We start from the raw sequence: 22,181 nt of genomic DNA on the forward strand, positions 1-22,181 counted from the left end.
ATGGAGGAAGTGGCCTGGCGGAGAGAAATTGCAGATGAGCTCATATTTATACCAGTGAATTGAGCTGATAAATATTTATTACTTAAAATGCCCGGCAATAAAAATCTAGTTATTTTTACTACTTGCTGCTTGTGCTTGCTTTTTGTCCTTTATGATGTGAAAATTTGCTCTTTTACTTTAATTAAGATATATGAGAGCAGTTCTTAATGGGATGCTCCATTTGACAAAGGTCAATTCTGTTCTGTGCCCCCAGAGGGCTGCAGCAGGAGGTGCCCTCGGTGCCAGCATCAAGGATGACCACCAGCTGAATAGCAGTGGTGTATTCGAGGAACTGTGCATCTTTGCTGTACAGACAGATCTCTTCAAACTGGACTCCTCACCAGGGGATGGTGTATTTGTTCTTCATACAATGTCAGGAATATGAAGAAGTCACATGGCCACTGTTCCATTCAAAATTACAGTCTCTGCTAAACAAGCAAAGCCTTACTACCCACGTGAACCACTACTCAGGTTGGTTCTGGTGGCTTCTGCAAGAAAAAACAACAGTGCTCCCAGGGGTTTACAAATTGCTTAAAGAGACATTGTGTAATTCCTACATACTCTGCAGAGCTTATTAAAATCCTCCAGGAGACAGCCACAAGCACAATTAGAGCTGGTTCCAGTAGCACCCAGCTGCATCTTGTGATAAGCAGGGGATTGAGTGCATGGCAACACAATTTGACTCAGCCAAAATGGCTATCAGGGGGACTGATCATCACTATCTTCCCTTCTACTTGCATGCTGTCACTGTGCTGGCAGCAACAAACTTCACAGGGAATAAGCACACCTGGGACACAGCAGAATTTGGCAGGCACCTGGAACTCAGCAGATGTCAGGTGTTTTATATAGCATGCATTTTCCCTGGAAAGTTAGTCCATTTGGATAAACATTCACTGATGCAAATGGAGACACCAACCCTACTCTCTTCCACCTGCTAGCTGCGTTATTTGGGAAACCCTGGCCACCATTTATTTATTTATTTATGAGGAACGTTCTTTGAGAGAGGATCTCCCCCTTTTGTCTCCAAGCAGGAGTTATCCCTGCATGTCCCTTCAGTGACAGCTGGTGTTTTGCCTTCATCCACTAACAGCAGACACAGAGGCCAAGCTGACCTGACGAGCTCAGATCCAGGGTTCTATGACATTTCACTACTAAAAATGCCCCAAAACGTTTGGGCCCTTGCACGCAGCTTCAAGCCACAAGATTTTGGGGTTTCTGGGGCAGAAACAAGAAGAGGGACAGTGAGCAAAAGGAAAATCAATCTCAGTCTTAGGGAAGGTTTCAGTGGATGGATGAAGTTTTATTTGACGTATATTGACCACACCACACCTGTGTCTCCTAGCCATTGGGCTCCATGTACTATCTTGTGATAAGGTAATTATCCACATAAGGAAGAATGCATTAAATGTGAATAATGGCAGCCTATTGCTTACTGATTTCTTTCCCATGAAAAAGGGGAATTATATATCTGGCATCACCTAAAAATACTTTAAGTTACACCTAAAAAGATCTGATGTGCAAGCCTTGGGGTTTTGCTTGTTCTTTACCTTTGTGTTAGGTACTCATGGCTCCCTACAAACTGGAAATGATAATGCTTAATTTGTAGGACTGTGAAATAGTTTCATTCATGAATTCTTCATGGGTGTCTGGTGGAGATTCACTCACGATTTCTTGCAAAGCACTGTGAAACTCTTTAGTGAAAACCAGCACTCACAGAGGGTGATACAGGGAAGAGGTATTACACTGGGGCAAGACCTGGTGCCTTCTCTACCTCTGTCATTTAGCTTTCATGTGATGCCAGGTACATCACTTCACTTGATCTATCCTTTCACTGACTATTGAGATAATTAATTCTTGGAGTAAGGTTTTCCTATTTTTATCTGTTTGTACAATACTCCATTCACGCTTTAGCCAAGTCTATGCAAAATAACAAATAATAATTTCCAAGACTATTTCTACCCTGTGTAATTTTGTTAATGTGTTTGAGACAGAAAAGATACTAGATTAGTAAAATGTCAGTCAGAAATATAGAAGGCCTGCCCCTCTGCAGCTGCCCAAGGAGAGCTCTGGAGATAAATAGCTCAGCTATTTCTAACTGGCACTTATTGTTCTGTGGGATTATTAATGCCTGCTGCAAACTTGGCTTCCAGTGGGTGCCTTCTCTGGGATCAGTGGGTGTTCACAAAGCTTTTCCTTTGCAGAAGGTGTTAACAGCACTGCTTACAAGTAATATCCCCAGTGTCTGTATTGTCATGGGGATTTCTGCAGATGGCACACAGTGGTGACTGTTAGTAATTTATTACCATTTCTTGTGTTTCTTCCTTCTTTTCACTCTATGCAAGCTCTTTCTAACATTGGCCAGCCTTTGCTTTATCCATAGCAGACAAGCTGCAAGAAGCCTTGGCAAAGGAGAGTTGTGAGTCCAAATAGGATGGACAGAACACCTCAGACAGGTGCACAGCTCAGAGGCAAGTGACAGCACAGCCTGAAGTCAAATGCGTCAGCCCTGCATTAGATGAACTGGCAGCCAGCCGCCAAGATAAAGTGCCTGCCTCTAAATTCAGCAATGTCACAAGGAGGGAAGGACAGTGGGGATGGCACAAGCTGGTGAACACATGCAGGTGAACCAAATTGGACAGACAAAAAAGAAGACGACAAGGAAGACACATACTAAATGTCTTTCACTACTGCAGGCTCTGTCCTGTTGACCTTGGCCAATGATTAATGTTACTTTAGAGCACATTCACATTTGCTCTTAATATGAATCCCTATGGACTGTAACTGGGAAAAATGCCACTCAAGCTGCATTGGGGAACCTGGGAGGTAGGGAATGAATTTTTACTGCCATTTAAATAATTTTGTTTATGCCTGAATTTCATGCTGTGCAACTTTCTCTCTCTGGACCAGGTATCACACCTCCCTACTGCACAAACAAATGGCACATTTGAGTCGGTCATGCAGCTTGAAGAAAGTGGAAGAAAATGTGGGTGGAGAGAGGAACTATTCAAACACAACAGATCTTTTCTTATCTGTTTTTCTTCCTGACAGGTTAAGATACATCTACCAAGCTATTTGCAAGATGCAAAGAGCCCCAATCTTAATTTACCAGAAAAATTTGCAAGGTGTGAGTTGTTTGGGAGATTCAGGACTTCAATGAGAGGAGTGGGAAGGAATGTGGTAGGCTGGTAAATGACAGCATGGAGCTACAGACTGAACTTAGAGAGAGGTTCCTGACCCAGAGCCTGATCCAAGGCCGTAAGAGAAGCTCTTTGAAGCCAATTTGTGAATGGCCAGACTACAGTGTGCTTAGCTCTTCCTAAATCACAACTTGACCAATTCTGCCAGAATATTTCAAAGGAAATAGCAGCCATTGGGTCTGAAACTTCCTTTTAATTTGCTCTTCTTCCTGATATTTGCTTTTACACATCTACAGCTGTAGTATCTAATCCCTTCCCCTTCTTTCCCTTCTTCCTGTTTTTACTTCACAGCGACAGGTAAATCACAGAGAATTTTCTACTGAATTCTGCTCAATATTTTTCTCATTCATGTAATAGTATTCCAGCCAAATCTGGGATGCCCCACATAGGAAATACCAGACCTTTAAAGAATACACCAAGAAAAAGCATCTGGAGCTCAGCAGTTATTCAGTAAACTCCAGTCACAGCTGGTCACTACCTCCTACGCAAACATGGCATATTCCTGGCCTGAGACAAAACCTGAGCATGCTTTTCCTTAGGGAGTGGGACCATCATTTTCTGTCACCATTCTCTACATGCACCTGGGCACTAGCTATTTACACCAGTTGGCACTTCCAGTCATCCAAATACTTCACATAATTCATAAGCCTAAAGCAGTAAACACCCACCTTCCTGCCATTTATATCTTTCCCCAGGAGAACTCAGCTCAGAGACAGCATTAAGGTTTCTGCTTTTTACCCAATTTTCCAGCTGGGTTAACTGAGGCATGCCGAGGTCAAGTGACTCCCCCAAGGCCACACAGTCAGCTGCTTAGCCATCCCTGCATCCCGGGTGCTGCCAGTCCCACGGACATTTGCTTCAGCCACCGGACCACGAGGCTCCCCTCCGAGTTGTCGTATGTGGCACACAACACCTACAGGCCAGAGGGATCTTTGGCTTTGGCTTCCAGCTAGAAAAGGTGCATGAATGGAAGGAAAAGAGCAGGAGGCAGTGTGTTGGGGATGGAGATGTAATAGGGGCTGACACAGGTGTGGGAATTCTCATTTAGGAAACAAACAGCTGCTCTTGGTGACAGACGGAGCCTGGAACTGATCAGCTTTAGTAAGAATGACACTTAAGAGTGCGTGAGAGCCTCGGACAGGCAGACTGATGGAGCTTGCTAAAGATGTGCCTTTCACAGCCCCCCAAAACCAGAGAGCCTCAATGAGAAAACAAGTTTAGACTGTGCTGGGGACTCTACAAATGGGTTACCTCAGTTCACACAAAAAGTAGCTCCCACAGAAAAGAGAGGGAGGTAGAAACTGCATCACGCTGCAGCTATGGCTTTTATTAGCAATAGAGATACTGGAAGAGAAAACTTCACAGATTGTACTCAGAGACTTGTGCCTTTTGGGAGAAGTTCAGCTAAATACAGTCTTCCATTTATTTAAAATACATAGAGTAAAATTTGTCAAATAAATAGGAGGAAGGGTGGCACACAAACTAAAGCCAAACCTACTCTGCTCCAAGCAGCACTCCCTCACACGTTATTCCTGAGCCCCCCAGCACATTACACAAAACAGCCTATTCTCTCTTTAGGATAAATAACCTTGTGGCCCAAAACCAGGAGTAGATTTACTAGGGGTTGTAATTGCAATTGCAGTCCTAACACTTACCCTCACCTGATTAGCACCTCCCAGTGTGCCTTCTGTGCTCCCAGGCATATGATGTAGCTGCAATCACAGGGTTGCACTTATTATGAACTGAGAATGTGACAAGATCAGGCTCTCAAACTTACCATAAAAGGCCACTCACTTGCAATTGGTAGAGTTTACACTTCTGTACCTTTGAATTTGCCTATGATTTCTTATTTGGGCTGGATTTAGTTTTGTAAAGCAGTTTTCTTTCTCCTCTAGAATTTACAGGATAAAGCCCATTCTCCTCACATCTACACGTCTAGTTCCTTCTCTACAAAAAAAGCAAATTTTAAAGGAAAGAAGCATTCTCAAATTGCTCTGCACAGGAAATGTACTAAAATCTCTTTCCCTGTTCAGCAGAAAATTGAAAGGGTATTACAGTCTATTAAAAAAAAAAAAACCAAAAAAAAAAACAACTGGTCCAGAATGAGGTCCTGAACATGTGAAGCTAGTTCTGAGGCGCTGTAAGAAGCTTGTGTTTCAACACCTATTCCAGATAGTTTCCTTATCTATACAATTCCTATAGGCAGCCTCACAAAATTTCAAACAAGCTACAAGAGAAATACTGTTCTTGCTTGCCACTGTGAACAACAGTGATTAAAATACAGACCTCAGAGCCAAGACTCTAGACAGGTTTCTTTTTAGACCTTCAGAAAGGAGAAAGAAACCCCTCCAAAATTCCCCAAACCAGCCACTATTGAGGCCCGTAACAAGGTTAGGCTGCTAACAACTCCCTCTCACCTCCCCATGTCTGTCAGCTGTTCTTGCATCCATGTACCCTCTTTATTCCTTCTTTTAGTTCTCCAACAGAATCAACACAAGTGAACCCAGTGCCTGCACCTCAACCTCTCCCACTCACTGTCCATATCAATTTAAACTGCTAATTTAAAAGCTAATGTGCCTGATGGACCTTCCCTTCTGCCAGCTCTGCAATAGGAACAGTAATGGGCAGTAAGAGGATGTTAACATCTTAAACCACTGCAGCTGTTCGCTTACTGATGCAGGAGACCAGAGCCCCCAGTCCTCCCTGGTGGGACAGAGAAGAGCAGGCTTTGACTGCTGTTTAGTAAACTGGATTATCGGTAAAAAATCTGGAGAATGTTTCTTTTCTCCCACACCTCAGCCTCTCTGTCTTGGGCAGAATATCCCTAAAAAACAAACACTGATTTAGCACATTATGGATCCATGAGAAAAAGAGAAGAGCTGAGAAGCAGAAGGTTAAAGCAACATGCCAAAGCCAAATGCCACCAAAAAGCAAGAGATCTTCATTCCTTCTAAGCTGCACAGTCCATGAGCTGTGAGGGAGAGTTTCCAGCCCTCCCTTCTGATTGCCACCCTCGTCCTTCACATTACAAGGCTATTTCTGCATGTTTGGTTATTATTTCACTCAGTGTTGGCTGCAAAACATTTAAAATAAAAGAAACAATTAAAAAGAAGCAAGACAATGCCTGTGCAGAACCTACTGATCACTTTGTTCGCTAAATCTGTGCCCCTTTCTATCTGGTCTTTCTAGAGACCACCAGGCAAAGATATTTTCTCATTGTCTGAGGTATTGCATTATTTTCTGTGCATATCCACTATTTATGTGAAAAGAGGGACAAACACTGTTCCTTATTTACCTCTTCTCTCTCCTGCTTAAAAAAGCTAGTCAGCTAAGGAGGGGATAACCCATATAACCAAGATAACAAGGGACACAAACTAGAAACAGTGAATATAAACCAGCAACTAATATGAATTATTTTGCTAATAACATGTTTCTGAAAAATTGCTTAGTCCCAAATGCGTCACTGTAATGCTGACAAACAGATTAATGGAAGCTTCAGTAAGTTCACAAACTAGCATCCTGATCGTGAACCTGGAAGCAGAAACCATACCTAAATTCCTTTGAAATTAATATAATAACCAAATTTGCTGAGGAATATGCTCCAGGGAACTTTGCATTTAGGTCAGCAAGAAAGACAAAAGATACTAAAATGGCATTTCCCATTTTACTGTTCTTCTGTCACAAGCACAACTTAAAGACATGGGTATATCTACACTAAATACTACAGAGGGTTTATCATAACAAAAGCAGTATACTGTTTGTATCTCTCTGATTGCCAAGCAAGGAGGAAATTGGGTTGTCTCTATACCAGGCTGCAGATATCTGAAATTAAGATGGAAACCAGAAGGGAAAGTCTCAGCAAGGGAAAACAGAAATGCCTTTCCAAAGCTGAGTGCCTGCAGGAAGGGACCTTGGTAGTGCATTCAGACTGTGCACAATAACTTGGAGCACGTAACTTGCTGCAGTGATTTACAGGCCAGCACAGCAGTGGGTGCAGATTACAGTTGTGCTGATAGAGGCAGAATAACTCCTGAAAATGAGATGCCAGCCAGTACACAGCAAAAGGTAGATGAAGGCCCCTAAAGTGCTTCAGATTGGATATTACATCCTCCTCTGCTGCATGAGTAATTGTTTGGCTTCCATTAGGAAGCCTCTCAATTTCTATCACAGTTTTGTTGATGTACAAACAATGTCCCTTTTTTTATAACACGGACAGTTCCTCTCTCCCCTAATGGTCTTGGTTTACACCCTTGGTGTCAAGAAGCAGCTGGTTATACAGTCAAGAAAAGACAGTTAACAATAATAAAATGGAGTAAAAGACATGGCTACAATAGAAACAGAACTATTTGAAAATTAGCTCCTTCCCATGCAAAGTGTCTAGCTGAAGAGTTCAAAGCACAGATTTTCACATAAACAGGTTTTAGCTCCTAAGGCTCCTTGAAATTAAGACAGGCAAAATTTGTGTGGATAGTCTGCAAGCTGTGAGGCAAAGGCTAAGAAAGCAAGTCAGAAGCTTGGAGCACACTCATTCAACTGACAGGTAATTTTTAATGCCACCTATTTAAAAGTACTTTGCTATGCAATACGTTGGTGTCTAACAAGATGAATTGCCCTTGAAGATTTGAGGACAAATGACCCATTTAAGGAGGCAACACTGTGATTCTGTGTTGGAGCAGAGCATTTTTACAAATGACTACTGTATTTGAACCTCCAATCTGAGACCTTGTTGAAGAAGGTATTTTTTAGACTGCGTGACTGAAACGTAACACTGAACAACTTGTGTAGAGATGTCAGGCTTCCAAGGCTGAACTCAGAGGAGAAAGGTACACTGCCCCGTGAGATGGCATGAAGATAGGAAGAGAGGGAGCACAGGGCTCTGTAGAAGGAGTTCCTGTCTTCAGTGTATTTACTTCCTTTTGCTGTCAGCACTGTGGCACAGAGCTGGCCACCACCGTATGGGCCTCTGCCATAACACATACACAGTTAAGGAACTGACAGTGCATCTTTGCACTCACTATAAAGTCCACTTGCATAGAACGGTGTCCATACACTGCTGGATTCTCATCCTCAGATTTGCCTTCTGCTTCCATGCTACAGTTCCTGGGTATTGTGGCTAATCCAAAGACATCATAAATTTACTAAAAAGGGACTAATTTGTCTTCGAATGTACTCATATAAAAAGCTGAGTACTGCAAAACTTGTTCTGATATCAATCGGACCTGAACTTACTGACTAATTAATTTATTCCTGCCCATGTCAATGGGATTAAAACTTCTGTACAAGCACAGGAATGGAGCTTTAAAATACCAAAAGCCATTATTGAAATACATTTCCATAGCTCAAAATGACAGCAAAACACAGGTGCTAGAGAAGAATCATTTGCTGATAGCAAGTCAAACTTTATTTAAACTTCTGAAACAGAGAGACTACAAATGCTGCTTTTATAGGAACAGTTTTTCAACAGAGGCCAAGTAAAAAAATAAATGACAACTAACCATCAACACTATGTGTTCACGCAGCACAGCCAGAATGAAACAGATAGAAAGAAATTAAAAATAAATTCCAATACTATAAATTAAAAGATGCCACAGAAGGTATGCAAATTGCATGCCACAAGGTCTTGTTTTTTGTTTACAAAGAATGTGTTTTCAGTTTGATGGAGAGGCATCATTACAGAGGGAATTTGAGGCATTTTAAATAGCAGAAGCACTCATTAAGTATTCATTTTTAACAGGAAGACTGGAAAAAGAATTAAAATTAATGAGCAAGATGAAGTGGGGAGGGGGGAACTTTGAAGATGACAGCTTCTTGCTAAAAAAAGACACACTTGATACTAATCGCAAGCAGTTCATACACATGCATTACTCCTAACTGCACTGTCACAATGTCCAGCACTAGTTCACAGCTGCTCCATGTTCACTTCATGTTAGGATACTTGGCAAAGCAGACAAAGCACAGTGTTGCCCCTGAGACACTGTGAAAACAAAGATAAGGAATAAACCACCAGGCAAAGGACACAGCATAGCCAGTTTCAAACCTGGGTGATTAAATATATCTGCAGTAGCAACTATGGGAGACCTCGGGAAGAGGTACAACTATAGTGTATATCAAAAGCTCAAACTGACTACAGCAATTTCTGAGTAGAAAAGCACAAGTATTCTTGTTGTACCTCTATCATGGATTTTCTGTAAACAAACAAAATCTTTCTGGGCCAATTTGTAGCTGGCACATTGAAACACTATAAGACCTTTTACATCTCTTAAAAAATTGCCTGGTTTAAGACCTTGTGATCTGGACATCAGAGAGATCTTCTCAAATACCCTTTCCTATCCCTGAATCTTAAAAGAAGGAAAAAAACAAGCCACCTTCCTTTAAACACACACACAGGCTGGACTGCTAAACTGATGTACAAGATGCAAGTTTTATGAAGTTCAATCTGAATTCAGGAATAATAGGAGTTACATGAAGATGTCTGGAGGAATGAACATTTGACTTTGGTCTTATTTCACACAGAATATCCCAGAAGATTACTTAATGCTAAACACTTTTCTCACTAACATTATGTTTTTCAGTGTGATGCTTTTCTGTATTGACCATTCCCACTGTCCCCTGTGAGTTCTTCTGATCTCCTGACCCTGCAGAACACCATGTAGAAGAGGTGCCCAGCACGCCAGACACAAGCATAACCCTACTGAGGAACACCTTTCTGAAATTATGTCCAGGTCTGTTGCAAAGTCCACTGCGATCAGTGGCAAGACTTCCTCAATTTTAGTGAGCTGTGGTAGGCCTAGATAAAGCCTAAGCTCATTTGGAGGAGAACTAAGGAATTTCCATGCTGGGCAGAGATGTCTCAGCTAGCTCCAAACAAGCTGCCTAATGAGCCCAAGCTGAGTGCTACCCTGATATGACTCTCATGTTTCTGTCCCCACATGGGCACACTCAGAGCTAACTCAGGTGTCTCTGCATGACCCTGTATTGCATCATTCAGACATACCTTAGCTGCTTTGTTACTTTCCTTTCAAATTACAGCAGCAGCAACAGAACAGGCAGTGCATGACTATAGGATTATTTCTTATTAATATTTGCCCCTTTAAGGTTTGGCATCTTCAACAACCCTAAATGAAAATGGGTTGAAAATACTGCATAAGAATTCTCCTTTAGGACTCAGCTGACCCAAATACACGGTTCTCTTGCTCTGAATTCCCCTGTATGGTGCAGGGAGATAAACGGCTCTGTTTTCTCTTTCTCTCTTGCCTTTTTTTTTTTTTCTTTCTTTCATAATGCTGCATTGCAGGACCAAATTTTCTGATTATCATGCAGTATCTCATTTTGATTATCCTTTTCCCAAATTAAATGATTCTGGTAGTCTGAGGAAAATCAGGAAAGATCTGTCTCCTGCTCTGAGGGGGTAGGTAATGCCTTTCCATAATAGGTTAGCTTAAAAGCATCCGTACAGTCAGAAAAGTGGCTGCACTTCAGGGGACTGCCAACATGACTATATCAGACAGTGGCATGACAACACGTAACTAAAAAAAGCCGCAGTCACAGAAGTCCCCACCGTCGATGCAGTGACAGCATGAAAACACAATTTTCACTGGTTCAGCTTGCCTGGCGCAGGGTGAGAGGAACGAGCAAGGCTCTATTCCCAGCAGCAGTGCTGAGCTGGTATTGCGTAAGCATTTTCACAGTGCGGCTGGCACAGCTTTAAAAGAACCTCCTCTTGCTCCCTGTTGAGCATTCGTAGACAATTCTGCGTAGCCAAATGACACAACCAAGGTTTAAACACTCCTATCATCCTTGCAGAGTAAGCACAGCCATGACAGAAGGAGTAATACCTGCTTTGGTTCCTAAACAACTAACCTTCAGGTGCAAAAGGTTTACCTCCAGGTACCTCTACCAAGTAAGTGAGTTTCTGAAATTGGCAAATAGAAAATCCTTTTTCTCACTTGCAAGCTTGGACATATTTGATCTACAAATTACGGAGAAAAAAAAGCAACAAACAAATGGGAAGACCTAAAATACCATTGGTTTTTACAGACACATTTAGAAGCAGAATCAGACTGCAATATTGGGTCTTCCAGCTCCTCAGGAAAACCTGCACTAACAACCACAAAAACACTCAAGGTCATAGGCAAGCTCTTTTTGGAGAGAAGCTGCCTTCTGACTATAGTGATAAACTCTGCAAAGTAGAACCTGTATTGCAGCTGAGATGACTGGGAGATCCCTATATCAAATAGCAAATTCTATGAAGATTGTACATACATAAGAGCTTTATTGAGCCCTGTCTCTGAAAATCATACACAACAGGAGAGGTGGAATGGGAAAGCTGGTCACTGCTCTGCTTTGATAAATTGCTATACATCAGCACCAAGCCTACTCTTCTCATTTTGGCAAGTATGCTTAATCCAGCTTTCAAGACCCCAAAGCAACCAAGTGATAGGAAAGCATGGTTATAACCCCACGTCAATATAGAAAAGGAGGACAAGGCAGCACTGGTTATAGTTTGCTTCCACCAAACTACTCTTGCTGGCTCCTTATTGCAAGAGCTTTACCAGAATAATAAAAGAGCATGTGGAGAAGAGTTCTAAACACTGTGGATACTTCCCCTGTATCCACACAATTCTGGCTGAAACTCCTGAAGTCCCATCGCAACATCAGGATCAGTAAAAAGGCAGTAGGTACCTGAGAAGTAACAGCTTTGATATCTCCAAATTTTGGGGCTGATATCTCCAGCACACCGCTCCCTCTCCAGCTCAAGCTCAGGACTCCTCTGCAACAGAGAGCACTGTCCTACAGTAACATAAAGCATAGCTGTAGACATCAGGAAGCTCTGCAGATCATAAAACAATGACCTGTTTCTGGCATCTGCTTTGTTTTGTTTTCCTAGGAAAAGACAAATCGGGCCAGACTGCGAGTTATGCAACCTGCAGTTACTCAGCTGTCGACTGGCTTTGACAGAAAACATCCACAGCAGAGAATTCCCAGGGTGCTTAACACTGCAGAAACAGAGCCCTGGGATACAAAGGAATGGAAGAAGGGACCAGTCACAGGTTAGTGAACGAGGAGGGAAAGCCACAAATTAAAGAAAATTTCCCTATGGAAAATGAATGGTAATGAAAATGCGCAAGAGAATAGTTTTCCACAACACTGGGAATCTCAGCTGAGATGGAATTGCTACATGAAGCCCAAACAGGAAAAAAGGCTTCTGGTAGTCCAATTAGTCACTCACAGTATTTCTGACTGTTGTGACATGAAGAACTACTTGGAAAGTCTGATCTGTTATTTGCACAAAAAAAAGACTAAGGCTAGCAGAAAAGGATGAAACAGTCAGTCAGTTAAGTATATCATTTGTTCAACTTGTGGAAGGTGAATGAAAAAGAAAATCATGGAAATGAGCTGGTGGATATGTTATCAAACTAGAACTAGAGCCCAAGGTAAGACAGGGAGCAGATTTTTCCCTGTTTCTTATGGTTATATGAATACTGTAACAAAGCCATTTCGACTTGCCTGGCATCTCGCTCTCCAAAATCAAGGCAAAAAGTAGTCTCATCCTATTTCAAATCTGAAACCTCCATGGTGTCCCCCCCCAGCAGCTCCAGGTTTTCTAAAGTAACAGTTTGTAATGTTGCAGCCTACGACTCCTAACATGAAAACAGAAAACTGGCCTTTCTACTCATGCTAATTCATTATCATAGGGAAAATATAGAACAGAAATGCACTAAACTTGCAGGTATTTAAAAGAAGTTTGATTGCAGGACTGAGGAAGTGCAAAAGCAGGGGAAGAGAAAGACACAGAGAACCAAAGGTTCAGAGGCTGAACTGTTCCAGGAAGAAGAAAGTTCATCCTTTGTCTGTGATTAAGAGGTTGATTTTGCAAATTCGGGCAGGTATCAAGAACTGGTTAATTGAGGGCAAGAGAGAGTTACAGTACAAAGTGAAAACAGAGCAGTCGAGGGGAGAAAAACAGCTGCCACAAAATCTGTTTTCCCTTGGGTTTCCTACTTAACTTTTACACTAAATATACTTTTCAGCTAACCTATTCTGTGGAGCTAATTCCCTGAAAGTGCTGGGAATCCACTAAGAGTGTTGCCTAATCTGTTCAGGAGCTGATGGGTCTGTACCTGTGTGGTGTCCTTTCAGATTCTGTACTTAACAAGACCCGAAACAAGGCAGCCCTGCTGAAAGCATTGTATGCACATATTTACACATACCTCGTAGCAGATGGCCAGCACACATCCCAAAGCAAGTGCTAGACTTATCAGGGCGTGTGCAACAGCAAAGAGGAATGAAAGGCAAATTACTACACAAACGGGAAAAATGTGCCACCTTAGAGTTTGAAGCTGTGAATGGCTGAAGGACAACAGCCCCTCTGATACAGTATTGAGATCTTTGCTGCCTCCAAAGCTGCCTTTTCACGAAGCAGCCACACATCCTCCCTGGGAACTGAAGCCATGTAGGTACCATCAGATATAATACATTGTGTATGTTTTATGCTGCAGTATATTTTAGGAATCCACTTATGGTCCATGCTACCTGCAGACTGCTTTTTCAAAAGCACAATTTCTAAAGCATATGTACACATTTACAAACAAGTGATTACAACTTATTCCAGTTCTACTCCAGTTTTCTCATCTATGTATTTTTGTGACTGCACTGTACCAGCAAACCCATCGGGTAAATTCAAGTCCATGGGAAGAGATTAACTTACAAAGCCATGCAGTCCATGCCCTTTGGTGCTTTGGGTGAGACGTCAAGATCCCACAGGAACTTATGTGTTCCCTCTCACATCACTGTGGCATGCACAGAGAGGGAGGTGCCCAGGAGCAAAGAACATTTAGCATAATGACTCAGATGGGTGGTCAGCAGTTTAAACCAGCCACTTGATGTTACTATAATGAGGATTCAGTTTAACAGTTGTTCTGCATGCATGGAAATCCCTCCCATCCCCAGGAAATCACTTAAAAATAAAATGAACTAAAATCAAATCATCTGTTTGAGAAGAAGGAGGTTATGGCTTGGAAAATGCATAAAATGGGTGGAGTGAAAATGCCCATGGGTGAGTAAAAATTATTTATCATAGCAAGAGGATCAGGGAGCCTCTGAGCTTTATCTCAGGGATGACGCAGCATAAAAAGAACTCCTGCAGAAATTAGCTGCAGTTCTGCTGAATCCAACAGGACTAGAATCCTCTTATGATAACTGAGATTAGACTAATATGTTTTATATGCATTTTGAGCCACAGAAGTCTTGATTGAAAATTAATGGAAGTTATTTCCATGATGAGTAGCAGAATTACGTCATATGCCACTTGTTCACCAGGCAATAAATACCTGTTCTTTATTGTCTATTAAATCCATTAAAAAATTCCCATCCAGCATCAATACATTCTGATGCATGCAGGAGCAACCCTCATCTTTCAACTACTACATCATTAGCTTCCTGAATCTCATAATGAAAACTAATTCATTGAAACATATTCTCAGAAACATGCCTGGCCTATAAAATCCTGAAAAACATTCTTAATTTTTGTAAGGATTAAGTACAGGCTTTAAGCTTAGGTTATCTAAACATCTATATAGGTATTAAATCTATCAAGACATAACCTTTTTGCCATACCCTGAATTCTTTAATTCTGCTTGGCTGTCCCATATCTCCTATTGCATTGTGTGCTGCAGGTCTAGGCATTTGTAGTCCTGACCATAAAAATAATGCCTAAAATGCTGATATACCCTGGCTGAGACATTTTAACTTTAAAAAATATTATCTGCATATGCAAATAAAGGACTTAGTGATTCTGACTGACTATTTACAGCACTTTGTTTAAATCAAGCTGTGTTAAATTCTGCCATATTGAAGGTCAGAGAGTAGGTATCAGATCATTAGACAATGATGGCAGGATTGTGGCATCTTATTTTAGGTTAATGATGCACACAACCTCTAGCTTTGTTTAAGTTTAAAAAGCTTTTGAAAAAAGATGAACGGAAGTTTCTAAGGCATATACATGAGTATTAGTGTCTCACAGCTAAAGGTCTGAGGATACAGAACTACCAGAGCAGGTTATAGCTGTAAAGAAGGATGTCTGTGGCGTAATCTAAGGAGTGGTACATAGAGAACTCAGAATCAAAACAGGAAAAGAAAATTATATTTGCAGTAGCAGCAGACAGTTACAGCAATAAGGAAGAAATTAGGAATTGTACGAATGCTATTGCTGTTCAAAAAATGTGTAAAAATAAGGGGAGAGAAACCAAGCATTTCTAATGATCTGCACCTGGAAAACAAGTGGAAGATAAATAGAAGCTGTAATGAAAGGGACAGCTGGAGGGATGATAGACGATGGAGGTCAAGCCTCTGTGAGAACCAGCAATTTGAGAGTGAGAAATGAAAGAGTCAGAAATAGCTAAGACCTCTTTAGAAGTGCAGTGAAGGTATGTCAATATGTTAATTATTTCATCTGTGGTCTGCTAGTTGCTCCTCAAACTATACTTACAGAACTTGTCTATATCTAAAATTTGATTTGTATCTAACACTTAAATCACAGAAACTCAGTTGTCATGTCCTTTATTCCAGTCCAGTGCACTTGTGATCTTACTTCCAGTGTTGCCTCTCACAGACCTCAGATCTCCTCTCAAGTCTCCAGGCATTCCTAAGACAGCATTCCTCCATTGCCTGCTAATGGGGTTGGTTTCTTGTTGGTATTCAAACCAAAAATGAAATGTGATCATTGGCACGAGTTCCTCTAGGCTGCTTAAGCCTCAGTATCCTCAGTAAAGCAGCCTTTGAACCAGTCCTGAACCCTCTTCTTGCTGTGTTTATTTTCATCTGTTGAGACCCCCATTCTTTGTATCCTGGCCTGTTGATTCTCAGTTTTACTCATCCGTTTTGATTTTGCTGACCCTTTTCATAGTAAATTTTTGTGGCATGACTCTTAACTTCTGTGATCATTTGTTTCTACTATAAGGTTGCAACATTCAGTACTGTCTCCACAGCTCCAAAGTATTTCTTCTTTCAACTCCTATAGATTTTTAAAAAATTGCTCAAAGTCTTTATTTGATGACTGACACAAGTTTATTTATTACTGAAAGCAACAGCCATGATAGCTGGCCAGTCTCTCTCCTCACATCTGCACTGGAGTTCAGGTTAGATATTAGGGATGAATTAAACCACTAGGAGTGTGATGCAGCACTGAAACAGGCTGTCCAGGGAAGCTGACAAATCTCAGTCCCTTAAGGTTTTCAAAACCAAGATAGACAAAGCTATAGCTGATCCATGGCAACAGCAGTCCTTGTTTGAGTGGGAGGATGGACTACACAAACCCTCAGAGGTCTCTTCCTACCCTTGTTTCTATGATTCTGCACATTTGTCCAATATTTCACTCCTGCACACTCTAACAATCAGTCTGTCTTAGATTTCTTCATCCTTAATATCTCCTCTCTTCCTGAGGCAGTATGTCATCAGCCCCAGACTTGACATTTGGGAGTCTGAACCCTGGCTCAATTTGTATTGAGATGTGTCTGCAGCCAAACAAATGCAGAGAAACACAAAATCATTGGTGTCTGCCAAAAAACCAGGCCAGGTAGCAGGATGGCAAATGAAATACACGCCCTCCCAGTGCACTAGCAGCAAGTGGCTGCTGCCCAGCACCAAGCAGGCACCACGCCCTCGGGCACTGGTAAATGGTGCTTCTTCCTAAAAGCGTTCTCACCACTATCAGCCTTGCACAGCCATGCAGGAAGGCAAGGGCACCATCTCTCTTCAGAAATGAAGGCTTTGATGTTAACAGATCTCTGAGGGTTTTTTGTACTGTTATAGCAGTATTTAGATCTATTTCTACCAGCTGCCAGATTTCCATGTCAGTCCCTGTGAAATACATCCTTTTATTCTGCTAGTCTACTGAGCAGGGCTCAGGTACCTTGTCTGTTGTATTGGGGATATTCTGGTACTACAGAGCAACCAAATCTCCAGTCTGACTGCACTGCTGCCCAGAAGAGGATTGGTACTCTTAGGTATCTCCACAAGACTACTTCCTAGTCTAAGTTCCTCTGTGTCTGCTAAAGGCACAGCTTACACCCCTAGAGGAAAAGGAAGTGAAAACACAACCCCAGATGACTGTGAGAACAGCTGTGTGCCACTCTGCCCTGTGTCCAATGACCTTACCCATTTGTTCTTAAGTAAATGTTTTTATTTTCTGGATTTGATAAATCAGGGATTGATTTAAGAGGTGGAAATGAGGATAAAATGATCCCATAATACCTAGAGGATAATATGTACTCTCTTACTCTGTGTGTCTTTCCTTTCTGCTTTGGAAGCACTGCAGTGGACGGTGAGGGGCAACAGGAGGTTAGCAAAGGACAGAAGGGATTTAGGAAGGAAATTCAGGGACAGCTGAGGGAGCAGGACTGAAGAGAGGAAATTCATCAAAGAAAAGAGATAAGAACATTAGACTGAGGGGATTTATTTCAGGGTATTAGGAAGGAAATATAAGAAGAAAGATTCCTAAAAAAGAACGTTATGCTACAGTATTTTACAGATGGAGGAAATTTCCATCTATTGACAGCAAGTTCTTTCTGCTAGACCATCTACACACACAGAGATCTAGAAATGCACACCAGATTTTTGACACCAGAGCAATAGTAAATTCCAGTCTTTTACAAGGATCCACTCAGACATTTCTGACAGGGCAACCAGACTTCCGGAACACTGTAAAAATGTAATTTATCATGAATTCTTCTAAGACAACTGTATGTTTGTATCATGACTGTTGAAAATCTGCTTCAGGTACAATGAAGGAAACTAGTAACACAATCCCCATCTCTTGATATATTTGTTATAATGGTTTATGTATATTCTGGTGACTCCTCTTAATTTTATATCTTCTAGCCTTGGTTACAGTTGATATACAGAGCTGTACAGAAGGGTACAAAAATCTATTAGGAAATGGAGGAATAAGCTAAAATACACACCCAAGTTCCTTATGAACAGACTTGAGATGAAACAAGGTTTATACATAATGCTATTATGTATTATGCTATTCCTGTAGCTATGCCTGCATTTGAAACTTACAGATGATAAAGAATGTTTGTCTCCTGGACCAACAGGAAACCCAAAAGTAGAAAAAAACTACAGAGGCGCACTCTGTTATGTTACACCATACACCAGTGACATTTCCTCACAAGTTTCCTACTCAATGTACAGAAGAGGAGGTACTTGGAGAGCTGCAGTATAAGAATGTTTGTGTCTGTGGCATATGCCAGGAACAGGAACAAGTGATCCTGTTTTTTAGGCCAGATCTTTCTTCTTGAGTGTTGACAGCTATTCACCCCTGTCTTACCAAAATGTTCTAAAATCAGACTTTGAATGTGGTAATTTTAGCATAATCTGGAGCATCAGTCCCAAATTTCCAGAAAGGGCAATGATTTTGGTTGCCTGATTGAATTTTCACCAAGCATTCTTGAAAAAGCCAGCCTGCACCCCACAATTTCTTGCCACTTTTAAAAGTCCCTGTTTCCACCAGGTGCAATGCATGATGTTATAAAAGAGATGTTATTGAGCAATTGCTGCATGCTGAGAGACTGCAACAGATGCACAAGTTCAAGATTAAACTCAATCTCACCTTCCCCATGGTTTGTATAAAATTAAGGTAACATCTCCATTATCCCTCACACAACACAAAGCCTTTGCTGCTGCCTTGCCATGCAGCTGAGCACAACATGTTCCATTATACCACAGGGTTCAAGAATACCAGGTGTTCTGACAAAGCAGCGATTTCTGCTCCCATATTGGAGAAAAATCAACCATGCTATGACTGCAATTTTTGTCACTGTGTGGTAGCTGGGCTTGGGCTCTCTCAGTATTGGCACACCTGGAAAATTCTCTTGGAGTTGGACATGAAACTCCATTTTGAATTAAAACTCAGGAGCCTCCTCTGTGTGGTGTGTGCATCCACAGCAGGGGAAGGCAAAGAATGGTTTATTGCTACAAGAGTGCTCTTCGTGAACAGACCACTGTGCTAAATCCATGCTAGCTGTGGATACAGCATGTCAGGATGCCAGAAGGCAAGGCAGCAAGCTCAAAAATAGCACTTGGTAAAAGAAGAAATGCTCAAATACCTAAAAACTCACCACTACAGAGATCAACATGCTCTAACAGCAGCAGAGCAAACCCACAGCACAGTGCACTGAGCTCCATCTGACAGCTCTGGAACTAACAGTTAATCGCACTGGGACTGAGCCTTCCCAGATTTTTCCTAAATTTGTGCCAACTACTTAATAGCACAAACTGCAGGGAATAGACTGAGGCCTGGTTTATACTTAACAAATGATCAGCAAAATGTTCATGTTGGATAGAAGCATGCAAAACAAACAGGAAGAGCCTGTATCCCCTAAATGACAGTGCAATGCCAGTCCTTGGCTCTCAGTTGTACCAGTTCAATATCCATTAAGTGACACTTCTGTTTTTTGAGCTGGGAAACTCATAAGCTATGCAGTGCTAAGAAATGCTTCTTACAGAAAGGTAGTGCTGGCGTACAAGGCACCACCCAGTTGCTCCAGCAAAGATTTAAGATAATCTTTGAACAAAGTCTTTACTCAAATGCTTTGCCTCCTATATACAGGAATGGACTACATCACTTAATTGGGATGGATCAGTCTATTGATATTTATGGTGTTTATTCTACATAGTAGATGCAGGGTCAAATACCTGAACTAACTGTGGTCTCAGTCAATCTACTCAAGGATTGATGTCCCATTACTGCTACAGCTGTTCTGATGCAATACTGGTTCTCTTTCCATGAGGAAAGAAAAAAAGACGTAAAAGGCATCCAGACAAGATTCTGGAATATGAAATACAAACCAATGTAAAATGGAGTGAGAAGTCTTTTCATCTGCAACCCAGAAAAAAAAAAGAGTTTACACTAGAAAAGAAAATATACAACAACCTAAGCACACCTGCCAAGTTACCCTTGGTTCTTAATGAAATCAACCTGCAAAGCACACGCTGAGGAGCAGTGACAAGATCCCAGAATCTTTCTTCTCCTAAACTGCTTACAAACTTTCGCAATGATACTGAGCAAACAGCAGCATGGCAGAATCATGAAAACAGGATATAATAAACAAAACAAATAAAAAACCATAGAATACTTCCTGGCCCAATGCACACTCATTCAATTCCAGTATGTGCTGTTTCATATGTAAGGTGAGGAATGATTTTAAAAAATCCTGCACTGTTGCTCTGGTGCTTATAGGTATGGCTTTCAAATGGTTCAGTCAATATTGCATTCATACTGCTGACCACATCTGAGTTCCATTCTGAGTTTTGCTCTCAAGTCCAGGAAGAAACTGTGTGAGGAGAAAAAATTACTTTTTATAAGCAGCTGTATAACCCACAAATCTTTCTGCAGTTCAGGTCAGAAAAGATGCCCCCCTAACTCCTTTTTTGCTAAAAGATTTGGGAAGTGATTTTGTCTGTAATCTAAAATGCATTTCCTATCTGTAAATGTGGCCAACTGTACCTATGGCTCAGTCAGAACCCACTCTATTGTGGCATTCTCTACTCCCTGCACACAGGGATAGGTTCCATCCTGTACCTCTTCAGACTGATTAATTAACCACAGAACAGAACTGGCTGCAGTGCTCATTGAAGTCAATTAAAAGGTTTTAGCTTAAGTCAGATCAACATCCAATGCTTTTTAGCATTTTTCATCAAACTTCAGTGAGTCAGGAAAAAAAAAAGTAGTAAAGTTTTGACTGCACCAGAGAACCTGAAGCTCTAGATTACAAAACCTGATCTTCACCAGACTCACGGTTCACATCTAGAGTTAACAGAGACCACAGCTGCAGGTGGCTCTGCTACAGAGACTACCTGGGCTGGGGGAGTCTGACATTTCAGGTTCCCAGACCAACTGTGTGTCCAGCCAGTCAAAAATTCTGAAAATCCTGTAAGATCTGACCAGGGGTTACAGCTCTGGATGCCAGTCTCAAGATTTTCAAACTCCACACCCCATCTCTTCAAGACTGAGCCTGGATGTTCACCTTCATCTGGGGCTCCCCTTGCCTTTTAGGGTAACTTCTACTGCTTGTCCTTCCAAAAAAAGTGAGCCTCGAGCTTCACAACAGCTGAAGATCCTGGTGCCTTCTACCACTCCCCCATCTCTCTAGCTGGGGATGCTGGGTCTGCCCCACAGCTGTGCAATCTTGGAGCCTGTCTCAAGGCTTCCAACATCCTGGCTTGATAACGTTGGGCTCAGAGGCAGTGGGAGTCCCTGCACAGGCAGGACTTTCAGGGTCTCTGCTGTGGAGAAAGCAAGGAGGACTCCTCAACAGCTTGCTACAAATACAGAGAGAGTTCAAAAGAAACCTAGCCTTTGATATATGGGGAGTTCACTGAGCCGAAGTTATTTCAGAGAAAACACTTCAGCCAATCAGCATCTTTTGATAAAACTAAGCTTTGGCAATGAAAAAGGAGAATTCCCAGAAGCTTCAGTAGGAAAAGCAATGCGAAGTTAAACTATGGTCAGTCTCACCCCAAGTGGTCTAATTCTAACAGTTGTAAGTCTTACCCAAGTATTACATACGTATTACACAGATTTGCGTATATAGTTTCTATCAACAGTGCAATTACAGTAGAAACAGTTGAAGACCAGGCTGAACAGAAAGGGGTTTTACAGGCTAATTACTGACAGTAGCTCCACAGGTAGATGAGGACTGGATTGCTGTGCACATTTAGATATCTCATCTCCAGGAGCAGTTACTTCCCATCTAGGCATTATGGTTAGGATCAAGTGAAATGAATGGAAAAAGCACTCAACTTCAGCTAGCTCCAGTCTGGGCTCATGAGGGACATTTATTGCTGTATGACCAAGGCAGCACAAGAGGATGGTAGACTGTCTATGTCTACATGTTTGCACACAAAAGGCCGTGGGTAGAACATGTTGGACACAATAGAGGTTTG

The 22,181-nt window shown here is 41.6% G+C and overlaps 1 protein-coding gene and 1 long non-coding RNA gene across 3 annotated transcripts in view; both read right to left on the reverse strand.

Annotated features, from left to right (window-relative positions):
* BRSK2 (BR serine/threonine kinase 2) overlaps positions 1-22,181 on the reverse strand; it is a 310,856-nt gene that overhangs the window by 128,884 nt on the left and 159,791 nt on the right. Inside the window, exon 1 of one of the 2 annotated variants that reach the window (XM_069016975.1) lies at positions 5,654-5,806. The exons of the other annotated variant lie outside the window; for it this stretch is intronic. Within the exon in view, the coding sequence (XP_068873076.1) occupies positions 5,654-5,686 (33 nt within the window). The 5' untranslated portion in view covers positions 5,687-5,806. Of the gene's footprint in view, positions 1-5,653; positions 5,807-22,181 lie in introns of those variants that run through there. 2 annotated transcript variants of the gene reach the window in all.
* LOC138111365 (uncharacterized) lies at positions 4,122-5,173 on the reverse strand. Its single transcript, XR_011151349.1, has 3 exons — positions 5,031-5,173; positions 4,892-4,948; positions 4,122-4,185 (listed from the first exon to the last, which is right to left on the reverse strand). It is a non-coding gene; the product is annotated as an uncharacterized lncRNA (long non-coding RNA).

This window comes from Aphelocoma coerulescens, chromosome 5, assembly GCF_041296385.1.
Source record: "Aphelocoma coerulescens isolate FSJ_1873_10779 chromosome 5, UR_Acoe_1.0, whole genome shotgun sequence".
Classification (NCBI taxonomy): Eukaryota; Metazoa; Chordata; class Aves; order Passeriformes; family Corvidae; genus Aphelocoma; species Aphelocoma coerulescens.